Source organism: Delphinapterus leucas, chromosome 1, assembly GCF_059928025.1.
Source record: "Delphinapterus leucas isolate spDelLeu-1000000601 "Yukka" chromosome 1, BTC_Dleu_Yukka2, whole genome shotgun sequence".
Taxonomy (NCBI): domain Eukaryota; kingdom Metazoa; phylum Chordata; class Mammalia; order Artiodactyla; family Monodontidae; genus Delphinapterus; species Delphinapterus leucas.
Window position 1 is genome coordinate 81,371,222 of NC_143129.1, and position 15,331 is coordinate 81,386,552.

At 38.9% G+C, this 15,331-nt stretch overlaps 1 protein-coding gene and 1 pseudogene across 3 annotated transcripts in view; one reads left to right on the forward strand and one right to left on the reverse strand.

The window, feature by feature from the left end:
• SNX27 (sorting nexin 27) overlaps positions 1 to 15,331 on the reverse strand; it is a 103,786-nt gene that overhangs the window by 24,834 nt on the left and 63,621 nt on the right. For all 3 annotated transcript variants that reach the window (XM_089915448.1, XM_022564162.3, XM_089915449.1), the window contains 4 exons: positions 8,609 to 8,801; positions 6,934 to 6,998; positions 5,027 to 5,131; positions 1,272 to 1,350 (listed from right to left, as the gene is read on the reverse strand). In XM_089915448.1, the coding sequence (XP_089771574.1) occupies positions 1,272 to 1,350; positions 5,027 to 5,131; positions 6,934 to 6,998; positions 8,609 to 8,801 (442 nt within the window). The remainder of the gene's footprint in view (positions 1 to 1,271; positions 1,351 to 5,026; positions 5,132 to 6,933; positions 6,999 to 8,608; positions 8,802 to 15,331) is intronic.
• Positions 12,788 to 14,348, forward strand: LOC111169739 (protein FAM117A pseudogene; annotated as a pseudogene).

The following is a 15,331-nucleotide window of genomic DNA, read 5'->3' on the forward strand; positions in this document are numbered from 1 at the left end:
CCTTAGCCCTGTATATATATGATGTGGAAAAGACCCATAAACCGTAGGAAATCTGTCATTTAAAGCAAGGCTTCCAACTTCCTCCCCTTTGTGGTCTCAGTGCAACTATCCCTAGCTTTTATAAAAGAATATATAAGAGAAAATCTCTGTCACAGTGCAATAAAACTTCCTAGGAAGAGGATATCTGTTTACACAAACTTAAACACCGGGTTGGCCAAAAAGTTCGTTCGGTCTTTTCCATAAAATGGCTCCAGTAGCGCTTAGTTGTCTTTAACTTCATTCGAAACAGACTGTACTGTGACAGCTATCATATCAGCATGCATTTAAAAAAACTTATCAAAATTGGGGAATTTTTGTATAGTCATTTTAATATTGAAGATGGAAGAAAAAAGCAACATTTTCGGCATATTATGCTTTATTATTTCAAGAAAGGTAAAAGTGCAACTGAAACGCAAAAAAAGATTTGTGCAATGTATGGAGAAGGTGCTGTGACTGATCAAACGTGTCAAAAGTGGTTTGCAGGACTTCTCTCGTGGAGCGGTGGTTAAGAATCCACCTGCCAATGCAGGGGACATGGGTTCGAGCCCTGGTCCAGGAAGATCCCACAGGCCACGGAGTAACTGAGCCCGCATGCCACAACTACTGAAGCCCGCCTGCCTAGAGCTCGTGCTCCACAACGAGAAGCCACCGCAATGAGAAGCCCACGCACTGCAACGAAGAGTAGCCCCCACTCGCCGCAACTAGAGAAAGCCCGCACGGAGCAACGAAGACCCAACACAGCCAAAAATAAATAAACTAATTAATTTTTTTTAAAAAGCAAAGGCTTTTAATCAACATATTTCTTTCTAACTCCTGAAAACAAAAAGCTATTCTTAAAAATCTACAAAAACCATAAAGTAAGCTAAAACAAGCTGTGGCTAAGTAGAAAATCCCCTCTTTTTAAGGCTGTTTCATTGGAATATATTAATTTTGAACTCTGATTTTTAAAAATCTCATGAAAGTATCTGATTCAGTGCTGGGTGTAAGTAACTGATACTGCCAACAGAGGAAAAAGGGGTGATCAGGTATCTAGCCTTAGTGGGATTGTGCTTAATGGGATTTGTCCTGTCTGCTTGTTAGAAACAGTCCCAATTAGTGGGATTGCCCCTTGTCTTCAAGATCTTCTTCTCTAGGCAAACAGTTTCAATTTGACAGCTTTTGGGAGCTTCAGTTTCTTAGTATTAGGATAAAATATCCTCAAACAAAACTTAATATTAGTTACTGGCACTTACCAAAGGAATGATTGATCACTTCAAATAAGGCAAAATAATTCACTGTCGTACTGTCCATGCCAACCTTTGCTGCAATAGCCTAAAGTGTAAACAGGATAGATTAGTTTCAGGAAAACAAAATCAGACAGTGCTGTGGGAAAAGACAGGTATATGCATGAGGAGCGGGGAGAAGAGAAGGGTTTTGCCGTCTTGGTTTCATATAAACTAAATTCATGGTCCACAGCTACTCTTTTTTGTATGTATGAATATATATGCATGAAATAAAAGAGAAAAATACCTTTATTTGATCCAAACAGCTATGATCTCTAAATATGAGTTTCTCCCCTCCAATTAAAGCTGATAACAGTCTCTCCTTAAATATCAGCTTTGCTCTCTGAAATAGGACTTCATATCATGAGGATCTTTTAGAATAGCACTTACAAAAAATGTGCTACATAAGGACAGATTTTAAAAAGAAAATAAATTCTTAAATATCTAGTCTCACACATTCAGCCTACATTTAATATACAGGCTGTTAACATACAAGATCTATATCTTTGGTTCTTGAGCTTAAAACATTGTTTATCAATTTTGCTCATACTTCACAAATTATTCTTGTTTACTTTTCAGATGATCCACGTCTCATGCTGGGGACCTCTATATCCTAAGAATTATCATCATCCTTATCCATGTGAAAATAGCAAAATGTTGGGACAACAGAGACATTTTAAACAAGTATCAGTCCTTCTCTCTAGGAACTAAGGTCCCAACATGATAAATAAAAAGAAATTGAAAGACTCCATATGCAAATAAAGGAAAATTGAAATTACATACAAATAACAGCAAGAAAACACAAAGCAAAAAACACAAACTAGTAGTACCAAAATTCCTTTTCAAGATCAATCCCAAAATGTATAAATAAGGTGTTAATTAAACAAGAGAAAATTACTGAGTATTAGTGTCTCAGTAAACCAAATATGATATCCTTCTTCCTGTATCTACTCACATATCAGACCTAGGTTCATCCCTGATGTGAGGCAGAAACTGGAGACTCTAAGTGTTCTAAGTTACCATTCTATACTGCACTAGATAGAAACTGAAATCTTCTCAAGGTTTGGAAAATGGCTTATAGCTAGAAGTCTCAGTAACAGGGTGAGGAGAGAAGTGAAAGAAAAAGTTAGGCCTTGCTAGAGAAGTATTGAAAATGAAACAAAACATCAATAAGCTATATAAAATTAATTTTATAATTAATATAATTATAATTATATTTTATAATTTTAAATTATAATTTAAAATTAAATTTTAAATTTAATTTAATTTAATTAAAATTTAAATTATATATTTTAAAAAATATTATATATTTTATAATATATATTTTATAATATATAATATAATATTAAATATATAATTATAAAATTATATTTTATATATAAAAATATAAAATAAAATATTTTATAAAATTTTATAAAATTATAAAATTTTATAAATTATTTTATAAATTATTATAAATTTATTTATTTATAAATAAATTTATTTATTTATAAATTTATAAAATTTATAAAATTTATAAAAATTATAGTTTTATAAACTATAAATTTATTTATTTATAAATTTATTTATAAATTATTATAAATTTATTTATAAATTATATAATTATAAAATTATAAAATTTAGAAAATTATAAAATATAAAATTATATTTTATAATTAATATAATTTAATATTTATTAATTTTCCTTGCAATCAATCCACCATTTTATAAGTTCTGAAATACCTCAGATCCTGTACATATCCTTTGCCATGGTATACAGTAAATATCTGGGGGGTAAAGTTTTTGTTTGCCACAAAGGAGAAATAAGTACTAATATCCAGAAACCCACTAGTCTCCCTGAAAATCTTGATCAAATCAGGATTAAAGACCAATGAAAAGGCCTAAAAGAAACAATTATACCCAGCACCCGGATCATGATCTTTAAATATCATTCCTCACTGAAAGGAAAGACTCCTTGGGGAAATGACTGATTCAAGATCTAGTGTAGGAAATGTACAAAGATGAGCCCAGAGCATCTTGTTCTACCAAAAAGCAAGGATGCTATCATAAACAAATGGGTTGCACCACAAAAATACAGGAGCAGACGTGAAGGAGATTCCACTGACCAAAGACAGAACAATGTGAGCACCAAAAAGAATATATGTTCTTGATTAAATCATACTGAGTATCTAAAAAGCCACATGATACTCAAAAAATAATTATCTCATTGGACATCACTGGAATCAGCTAGGGCATTGATCCTTTATGCCAAAAACTGGCAATAAAAGGGAAGAATTAAATATTTATCCCCCTTTTCCTATAAACTGTATTTCAGGATACTAAATAGTCTCAGTTGATAAGGGAAAGTTCTTTACAGAAGAATTCTAGTTAATAAATGTGAAGAGGGCTTCCCTGGTGGCGCAGTGGTTGAGAGTCCACCTGCTGATGCAGGGGACACGGGTTCGTGACCCGGTCCGGGAGGATCCCGCATGCCGCGGAGTGGCTGGGCCCGTGAGCCATGGCCTCTGAGCCTGCGCGTCCGGAGCCTGTGCTCCACAACAGGAGAGGCCACAACGGTGAGAGGCCCGCGTACAGCAAAAAAAAAAATAAAAAAAAAAATAAAAAAAAATAAATGTGAAGAAATGAGAAAATTGGAAAATCAGCATTTTGCAACCCTTAATGAAATCACTGGTTAGGACAGTAATCATCAGTGATACACTTATTGGATAAAAGATCAGTGAAGAACTTAACGATGGAGACATTGGGTTATTACCATGTAAACCTACTGATTAATCACTAAAAGTGGATAACCAGATATTGTGTTCCTCCGGTTGAGAAGCAATATGAAGTATATAGCACCGATTATGAAGTATTCTCATCAAAAAGCTGAACCTGAATCTAATCAAGCCTCTAGAGAAAAATTCCATTTATAGAAAATATAAGTAGACAGAAAGACATATTAAATGACACAAATAGACAAAAGAAGCAAACAAATAAATTCAGAATGTGGGACATTCCACAGGACACAGACCCAATTTCTGCAATAAAACAATAACATAAGGGAAAAAAGTTGGGGAAGGGAAGGGAAGGCAGGCTGCTCTATATTAAAACAAACATAAAAACCAAATGTTTTTTAAGGACATAAGGACCTTGTTTAGATCCAAATTATAACAAACCAACTGTTAAAAATCATTTTTAGACAATTGGGAAAACTTGACTATGGATTTATTATTAGTTAATACCATGGAAGTAGTTAATTTTTTAGGTTTGATAATGGCTTTGTGATTATGTAAGAGGAACATCCATATTTTTTAGAGATGTATACTGAAATATACACAGGTCGAAAAACATGAAATTTGCTTTAAAATATTTAAACAAAGAAAAGGAAAAAAGGATATATAACACAAATGTGGCAAAATCTTGAGGATTATTAAATATGAGTGATGAGTACATGGAGTTTCACTGTACTATTCTATTTTCACATACATTAGAAAGTCTTTTACAATTAAAAAGAGGGGGTGCTAATCACAACCATTACAACCTGGGGATATTTATTGTATCTTTCTTTCAAGGAGGACAAAGTACTTCCACGTTAATAATCATAACATCAACAGCAGCAGCTAACATTTAATAAATTTATTACATGCCAGATACTCCAAGCTCCTTATATGTATTAACTCATTTAATCTATCTTTCTTAGTTTTAAACCAACCAATGTCAAGCCTACTTGTTCAAGTTTAATTTACCTGATATACTTGGTCTGTAGTACTGTTCTTTTTAACCCTGACTGTAACTGTGGTTCCATCTGGTAATGCTACTCTCAGCTCTACGTCAGACACACCATTGTAGTTCTGGGGAAAAGGCAGAAAAAGAATTAATTAAAAAAAAAAAAAGAATTTATGACCCAGTATATCCTCATTCTCCTTGCAACATGCTAGCTAAACAACCTAAACTTGTGAAAGAAAATGAGTTCCAATGAAAAGGGGAAAAAAGACATAAGTCAATACATTTCAAGTCATAAAGCTGACTTTAGGCTGCAGCAGAAGTTAACCTTTAAGATGAACAGGAAGGAAAGAAATATGTTGAACCCAATGTGTTCATATCTCAAAACAGAAAACTTGTGTGAATCAGTCTAGGTCAAACACAGATAAGATTTTTGGCTTACTTTCAAACATTCAGAACTCACAAATGAGAAAAGAAAACAACCAAAAGCAGTAGTTTCAACAAATATTCTCTGGTTTTAAATGGTTAGGCATGCTAGATTGGCTCAAGAGGCATCCTAAGTTCCTTTCTGAACCCTGAAATAATCATGACACCTTTGAAAGGAAAAATTGATGAAACTCAGGAATCTGAGTTAGTCTGATGTCCAATTTTCTTCTAGCAGAGTAAACAATTCTTATCCTCCTTAATTCAAAAGAAGTCTTTCTCTCTTACTGCTTTTGAAAATTAACACATTCCTCTAACAAATTTGTGACCCTGTAATTTTTATTACAGAGAAACAACTATTTAGAAACAAGTCCATCTTCATTTACCACTTTAAAAAAACTACTATTCATTGCCTAAAACCATCCTAAGCATTACTTTGTTATAAAAGCCCTTGTCTGCAAGAAACTTATAATCTAGCTGGGGAAATAAAACATATACATATAAAATAATTAGTGGATGACACACTATTTAATACAGCAGCATTACATAGTCATTCTTCTATTTAATTAATATTTATTAAGCACCTACAAAATGCCTGACATTGTGGTAAGGCACTGGGAATATAAAGATGTTCAAGATTTAGCTCTTGCTCTGAAGATCTAATGTACAGCGTGGTGATCATAGTTAACAATACTATATTCTATATTTGAAATTTGCTAAGGGGTTAGATCTGAAGTGAAGAAAGGAAGGAAGGAAAGAAGAGAAAAAGGAGGAGGAAATGGTAATGAGATGATGGATAGGTTAGTTAACTTGATTATGGTGATCATTTCACAATGTATACAGATACCAAAACATCAAGTTGTACACCTTAATATATACAATTCATATTTGACAATTATATTCAAAAAGCTGAAAAAAAAAAAGATTTAGCTCTTACCTACAGGTAGCTCATGATCTAGTAAAGTAAAATTATAAAGGGGTCATCTGACTATATATATAAAAAATTAGAGGGCTTCCCTGGTGGCGCAGTGGTTGAGAGTCCACCTGCCGATGCAGGGGACATGGGTTCGTGCCCTGGTCCGGGAAGATCCCACATGCCGTGGAGCGGCTAGGCCCGTGAGACACGGCCACTGAGCCTGCACATCCAGAGCCTGTGCTCCGCAACGGGAGAGGCCACAACAGTGAGAGGCCCGCGTACCGCAAAAAAAAAAAAAGAAAAATTAGAGAGTGAGATAGCAACAAGGTGATAATTATGTGTACTGACTGCAGAAGTTCTTGGTGGAATGAAAAATCAATGTGTATCCCTTGAATATCAGGGGAGGCTTCAAAGAGAAGGTGGACCTAGCACTAGGTCTTGAAGGATAAGCAGGACACATAACAAAAGGAAGTTGAAAAAACAGTCATTTAGAGAATTTATGGCAATTCAATCCATCATTGATATCTTTAACTTATTTTCCCCCACAAGGAGCCAAGAGGTAAATAGTCACTATAGTGGGTATTCACCTACCTCATCTGATTCTGATAGGAATTCCTGCATGATGTCACTCTCACCAATGACTCGTATTGAGCACACTATAGAAAACAAAGACAGAATCTGGCATAAGGCCCTAAAATCAAGAATATAAAGTCAAGAACATATCAAGGTTTAAGCATAAATCATCATTAGCAGGCAGTGCTGAGGTAGTATGCCATCCCTGACACGATATTTTACGGCACAACAAACATTTATATAAATATGAACCAGAACAGAGGAATAACAGGACGTACAAAGATGTAGCTTATTAAAAATATTAAACATAGACAAAGGAAGTTACCTGTAAAAGAGAAATAAAAGTTCAGTAAATCTAACTTTGCTGTCTTGTGTTAACTATTAATAAGCTAGACAATAGAACAAGGGTAAGGTCAATTAGGAATAAACACAAAATTAAAATACAAAGAAAAATATCTATTTGGCCTAGGAGCAGGCCAGTAAGAGAATCATAAGCATTTAAAGCCACTTTGGAAAAAAATGGGTAGGTAATCAAGTGTTAAGCTGAGCACATCTTCTCATCTTCTCACCTCACTAACTTTAACTTCAAAACAACTACAACTAAAAAAAAGAGAGAGAGAGAAAGGGAGAAGGAAGGAAAAGAAAACAGGCAGGTAGGTAGGTAATCATCTAAATCTAAGAGAGTTAATTTCCTAACATTCTCCTGAGGATAATAAATTACACTGCTGATTCTACTTCATTTTATTAAAAAAAATTGTACTCTTTCTCATTTCCCAAAGGCTTGTTAGGAGGCCATTCCATGTTAGAGAAAAGCTAAAAATAGATGAAGTTTAACTACCTTCTATGGGGGAAATGGTTTTTCTTCAGGGATAAAGCTCTCTACCAAAGTTTAAAAAAAATTCAACTAGGTCAATTAGTTCTTCTACAAGGACACAGAATTATTAAATACCACATAAGACCATTATTCTGTTAAATTAGTACTTTAAAGAAAAGCCTATTGCATGCCTAGCAAATTATGTAACTCTATAATGTAGCAAAACAAGGTCTCTTCTCTGAGCCACAAACTGAACCATCTTATTCAGGAGATCTGTGTCATTTCTCCCTGCCTTTCTAGACAAACGTTTCAGCATCCACATCCAAAGATTCCTAATGTATTGTTTGGAGGTCCTGAGATAACAAATAAGTTTTAATATTTCTACCTATAACCTACTTAGAAAAAGGGAACATTAGCTTACCTACAACTCATCAAACCTATCCATGGACACGTGTAAGAGGAATAAGGAATTTTCAAGTAGGACATGCCAGTGAACCAAGAATCACTTTCATAAAAATGTCTTAAATACTGCCCATCTAGTTCCCAAATCAATTTAGCATGTTGCTGAGTCTGTATACGTTTGCTGCGTGCAAAAATATAACCCTATAAATAAATAAAGGTCCTTAATGCATCAAAAAATAATTATGCATTTTTCTGTTGTTGTTAAGTGTTTGGCGAGTCAATAAAATAGGCTATTAATTGCTGTACTGAACATTTTACTCTTGGCTTCAAAGCTCAGATCATTCAACATCTAAGTCAAAAACCTGATTTACTTTCACTGTTGAGTTTCAGGAAACTTAGCTATGCAGTTTAGGAGCTGCAATATATACCTAGACCCTATTTTTACTCAAGATAGTAGAGTTTAATAGGCTGGCTTACCTTTTTCTAGATATTCTTCCAACCCCCGACGTCGGGCATCTAATTGCTGTTCTGATAAAGAGAATGGCCACTTCCCTGGAAGTCGGGGAAATGTAAAGTTGGCAAACTCTCTCTTCAGGTTCTGGTGTAGGATGGCAAATTCCCGGTACCGCTTAGAACACAACTGCCTCCCTGCCATGTAAACATTGTATACCTGGTGAGGGTGAAGAAGAAAAAAAAGCCTACTTACTGCAAATTAAATCACAGAATCACCTACAGTCAGGCTCAGATTGATACCGGTTAGGTATATTCTGATACATACTTAACAGAGAATATATGTTCAAGGTCACTGTAAAACAAGATTTACTTTTAATAAAGATGCCAGAAATTATATGTACAAAAGAAGGCTATTGCCTTCAGGGGGCCCATGATCTTATTTGTGATATTACAATTACCTCCAACACATTGTTTTAAATATCTTCAGAGACAATTACCAGATTTTAAGGGTAGATTTTATTTTCAGAAAGTTAAAGATCATTCAAAGCCAATGTGGTAAGTAAAGTGAATGAACAAGCAGGCAAATTTGGAGAGAGATGTAAAAAATTAGAATTGATTATAAAGCAATGTGACTGATATTTGTGTGTGAACCACACTTCCAAAGAAAAGATCTAAAATTGATGTAAGCAATAGTGAAATTTTTGTTACCAAATAGATCATTTTTGCAAAAACTCCTTTCCTGAAGTCAGATATCCCTAGTTTTGTTCTTCTCCCTTCCATCATTAAAACAGGGTTAACAAAAAGTTGAAGAATAAATGTACTCTAAGGACCTCCTCATATAAACAGTTAATAATCCTCATAAAGAAATAGGTAGAGGGACTTCCCTGGTGGTCCAGTGGGTAAGACTCCGAGCTCCCAATGCAGGGGCCCTGGATTCAATCCCTGGTCAGGGAACTAGAGCCTGCATGCATGCCACAACTAAGAGTTCACATGCCATGACTAAGAGTCCGCATGCCACAAATAAGGAGTCCGCACGCCACAACTAAGGAGTCCGCACACCATAACTAAGAAGCCCACATGCTGCAACTATGAGCCCACATGCCACAACTTACAGATCCTGCATGCCACAACTTAAAAGATCCCGCATGCCACAACAAAGATCATGTGCCACAACTAAGACCCAGCACAGCCTAAATAAATATTTAAAAAATAAAAAAGAAATAGGTAGAGATTTCTGTCTACTGTTCACAGATGCATGCCAAACTTCTAGAACAGGGCCTGGCACACAGTAGGCACTCAGTAAATATTTGATGAAAAAAATGAATGTATGTATGTGTAATTCTTAAATATGTGTCCTCATAAAGGAAAGTGGTGGGATGCATAATCCAAAAACATTAAATAATCTAAGTTACTTTGTATTCTCAGAACATATCAAATTATGCAGAGATGGGAAAATTAGCTCCAAATCACATTTACTGGCTTAGCAAAAATCATTCAAAAATTTAAATGTGCACAGAATAGGTCATCTACTCATGTAATCAAGACTTAGTCACTGAGCATAGAGAACAGACTGGTGGTTGCCAAGGGGGAGGGGGTTGGGGGAGGGATAGAGTGGGAGGTGGGGGTTAGCAGATGTAAGCTTTTATATACAGAATGGATGAACAACAAGGTCCTACTGTACAGCACAGAGAACTATATTCAATATCCTATGATAAACCATAATGGAAAACAATACAAAAAAAAGTATATTTATGTATAACTGAATCACTTTGCTGTGCAGCAGTAATTAGCACAATACGGTAAATCAACGATACTTCAAGTTAATAAATAAATCAATAAAGACTTAGTCACTGAGAATGTATACACCAAAGCCCTTCCTTCAATCTCAGGAAGAATCTTTTCCATGCTTCTGTGATTTAGGAAGTATAAATTAAATGCAACAATAATTTAAAAACTCCTCTCTCACAACTCTCCTCCTATGATCCCTCCCCTACTTGAAAGCAAAGCCTCTAACCACTATCAAATAGTGTCCAGGGATGAGTATGATCCTGATCAATGAGTTTGCTTCTTATAATTATCGCTCAAATTTATAACTGATTGTAATGAATCACACATATTACCAAGTATTCCTTCTTAAGTACAAAAGCATTAAAAGGAAAACAGTCTTCCCCTCAGACAAGACCACACATTCTCTTAAGGGCAGGCAGTCTTAAGAAAGTCTTATTCAGTCAACCTGGTCTTATATACTTACTTCTCAAACTAAATTTCTCAAGAACATCATCATTCCTTTGCTTAAAAAGCAAGTCTACAACCCTACTGGTGTTGAAAATCAGTCTGAGTTCCTCACACAAGGAAGGAAGGAAGGGAGGTAAAGCTAGCTTAGTGGCATTGGTGAATTAGGTATTCCCCAATGTCTTTTTCCAGGGAAGAGTAGACTAGGTCTTTGATAACACACAGAAAGACTATGACTGGATTTCCTCAATGATGATGACTTGAGTGATCGCAAGTCTAGAAAAACATTTCCTAGGGTAGAAAGAACCCTACAACTTGAGAGGCCTTTGTGACAATTTCAATCCTAAAATTTCAGTTTCTTATAAGGTGAGAAGAGTAATATCAAATAGCCTCTCACCACCCACCGCTTTCCACTTAGATGTGAAGTCAAAGGGAACAGAACTATAAATAGGATGCCTAACAGTTCAGTAATACTTTAATGCAGGTAGGAATGGCTTCCAAAAGAGCCAAACCATTGTTTTTTTTTAAATAGACCTTTATTGGAGGATAACTGCTTCATAATACTGTTAGTTTCTGTTGTACAACAAAGTGAATCAGTCATATGCATACATATATCCCCATATCCCCTCCCTCTTGAGCCTCCCTCCCATCCTCCCTATCCCACATTTCTAGGTCATCTCAAAGCACTGAACTGATCTCCCTGTGCTATGCTGCTGCTTCCCATAACTATTTTACATTCAGTAGTGTATATATGTCGATGCTAATCTCACTTTGCCCCAGCTTCCCCCTCCGCCCTGTGTCCTCAAGTCCATTCTCTATGTCTACATCTTTATTCCTGCCCTGTCACTAGGTTCAACAGTACCATTCTTTTATTTTTTTGAATTCCATATATATATATATATGTGTTAGCATACGGTATTTGTTTTTCTCTTTCTTACTTCACTCTGTATGAGACTCTAGGTCCATCCACCTCACTAAAAATAACTCAATTTCATTTCTTTTTATGGCTGAGTAATATTCCATTGTATATATATGCCACATCCTCTTTAACCATTCATCTGTCGATGGACATTTAGGTTGCTTCCATGTCCTGGCTATTATAAATAGTGCTGCAATGAACATTGTGATACATGTCTCTTTTTGAATTATGGTTTTCTCAGGCTAAAACACTGATGAAAGAAATCAAAGATGACACAAACAGATGGAGAAATATACCATGTTCTTGGATTGGAAGAATCAATATTGTGAAAATGACTGTACTACCCAAATCAACCTACAGATTCAATGCAATCCCTATCAAACTACCAATGGCATTCTTCACAGAATTAGAACAAAAAATTTTACAATTCGTATGGAAACACAAACTGTTTTTAAGTTAACTGTGCTTATTAGCAAATGAGAAACATACAAAAAGAGATCACAACAGACTACTTTGTTCTTCACTTGCCCTTAAAATTAACCAAGATCCATTAGCATCCATTTCCCTGGTTTGGACACACTCATTTGCAAAGAAAATGATTGACTCCCTGCTGAATCAACTCATGAATGTCCATGATCCATGAGAAACGACCATGGTCTCATTACAAATGAAAACATCCATCAAAAAATATATTCTCTGGACTTGAAGGAAGATTATCAAATAGGAACTAAAGATATACACAGGCTGACAGTGCTTCTAGGATTTTTCCATCTCAGTGTAAACCCTCAGACTGGCTGGCTCATACATGGAATTAGATGATGTTTGTCAAGCTTGCGATAGCACGCTGAATTTAATGATCACTGGTCACTGTCTTCTCCAACTGACCATATCCTACAAAACTTCAAAAGTTAGAATATTCATACAGATGGGCAAGAGGCACATGAAAAGATGCTCAACATCACTAATTATTAGAGAAATGCAAATCAAAAGTACAATGAGAGGGTGGGGCTCGCTGTGGGGCCGAGGCAGGCCAGCAGTCAGGCGGGCGGGCGATGGCGGGGGCCGCAGTGGGCGGCAGAGGCGGAGGTGCCTAGGGGCCAGGGCACGGAGGGGCAGGGGGCCTCCGGCGGGGCTGCTCTCCCCCAGCCCCCGCTGGCTCCCCCCGGGCTGGGCTGCAGCCGCTCAGGGCCACCGTCCCTTTCCAGCTGCAGCAGCCGCAGCAGCACCGGGACGGGGGTGGCCGCGCAGCCAGCGTCCCGTGTTCCGTGGCCCCAGAAAAGCCAGTGTGTAGGCCTCAGCCACCCCAGGTCCGGCGTACATTCTCCCTGGACACCATCCTCAGCTCCTCCCTTCTGGGCCAGTGGCCACGAGATGCTGATGGGGCCTTCACCTGCTGTACCAATAACAAGGCCACCCAGACCCCCCTGCCCTGGCCACAGCTTGAAGGTGAGCGGGCCAGCTCGTGTACACACAAGCACTCAGCGTCCTGGGGCAGCACAGACCACCGAAACGAGATTACCAAGTTGAAGCAACAGCTGCAGAGGACAAAGCTTAGCCGCAGTGGGAAAGAGAAGGAGCGGGCATCCCCCCTCCAAGGGGACCATGCTGTGCGGGGAGCACTGAGGGCGTCCCCTCCCAGCTTCCCCTCAGGGTCCTCTGTCCTGCGACTGAGCCCCTGCCTGCACCGGAGCCTGGAAGGGCTCAACCAAGAGCTGCAGGAGGTGTTTGTGAAAGAGCAGGGTGAGGAGGAGCTGCTGCGGATCCTTGAAATCCCTGACGGACACCGAGCCCCAGCTCCCCTCCAGAGCGGCAGCTGTGATCATCCCCTCCTCCTCCTGGAGCCTGGAAACCTTGCCAGCTCTCCCTCCATGCCCCTGGCAGCCCCCCAGCCTTCTGGCCAGACTGGCCGTGAGGAACACCAGGGTGCAGCCGAGGAGCTGACGTCCATCCCCAGTGACAAAGCTTCCCCTCCAGGCCACCCAGCCTTCCTTGAAGAGGGCAGCCCATCTCCAGTCCTTGCCTTTGCCGCCTCCCCTCGGTCCAATCACAGCTACATCTTCAAATGGGAACCCCCGTAAGGCTGTGAGAAACTGCGGGTGTTTGAAGAGGCCACGTCCCCAGGTCCTGACCTGGCCTTCCTGACTTCCTGTCCTGACAAGAACAAAGTCCATTTCAACCCAACCGGCTCGGCTTTCTGCCCCGTCAGCTTGATGAAGCCCCTCTTCCCCAGCATGGGCTTCATCTTCCGTAACTGCCCCTCAAGCCCGGGGTCCCCCCTTCCCCCGGCCAGCCCCAGGCCACCGCCTCGGAAGGATCCAGAGGCCCCCAAGGCCTCCTCGCTGCCATTCGAGCCTTGGCAGTGCCCCCCACCGTCAGAAGAGCCTGCGCTTTTCCAGAGCTCCCTGGTGGTCTGAGGGCCCCACCCCCACTTCACCATGGAGACCAGTGCCTTGGTGGCAGGCCCCTCCCGAGCTCCCCTGAGATGGGGGATGAAGGAGCCCTTCCCTCCTGGCCTTTGAGCACTTTCATTTATTGTGTCAAAGCCCTGGGTCCTCTTTCCGATGGACCCCTGCCCCTTCGAATGTGAGGGGACCTGCCTCCTCCACTAGAAGCTGGGCAGCTCACAAGTCACACCCGTGTTCTTGTCACCCCTCTCACTTGGTGGAAAACTCAACCAGAAGGTCTTGGGTCCCCCACCCCTGGGTGTGAGTCCGAAGGACAGTGTATGGGGCCCTTGTCTTTATCATGGAGCAAGCTGGCCATGATTAAAGGAGAGGGGACACCACAGATTTCCTTACCTCTCCTCCCCAGACACAGATGAGGAGACCCGAATAGATTCCCCGATCCTCTCAGTCCCATCCCCCTACCTCCCTCTCATTGGAGGAGCTGACCAAAGCAGCTCGAAAGGGCCATAACACTTGACCAATCCAGCTGCTGGCAGAGGGGGAACCAAGCGTTTTTCTAAGTGGCATTTTCATCTCGCTTTCACCCTAAGATTGTCTTAAGCAGCAGCCCAGCCTGCCCAGCCCCAGGTGGGTAGTAGGGGAGAGGGAGAACTGGCATTCCTCCGGGTGGCAAGTGGTGACTCTCCACCCTCCACCTGCCCCAGGACTGGGCTGGATTAGAAAAATGCCTATTTTTCTTGTATCGATGTAGAAACTCTATTTTCTCCCAAAGACACTATTTTTGCAGCTGTTTGAAGTCTGTATATTTTCCATACTGCAGAGCTTACACAAAATCGAAGAAGAATGTTAATGTTCAAGTTTTATTATCCTGTGTTTAGAAGTTGTGTTTTTTTGTTTGTTTTTTGTTTTTTGCAGATCTTGGTGTTAATAGACCAAATAAATAAGTATTCCCGGGGAAAAAAAAAAAACTACAATGAGGTATCACCTCATGCCAGTCAGAATGGCTATCATCAAAAAATCTAGAAACAATAAATGCTGGAAAGGCTGTGGTGAAAAGGGAACCCTCCTGCACTGTTGGTAGGAATGTAAATTGATACAACCACTATGGAAAACAGTATGGAGGTTCCTTAAAAAAATAAAAATAGAACTACCATATGATCCAGCAATCCCACTACTGGACATATACCCAGA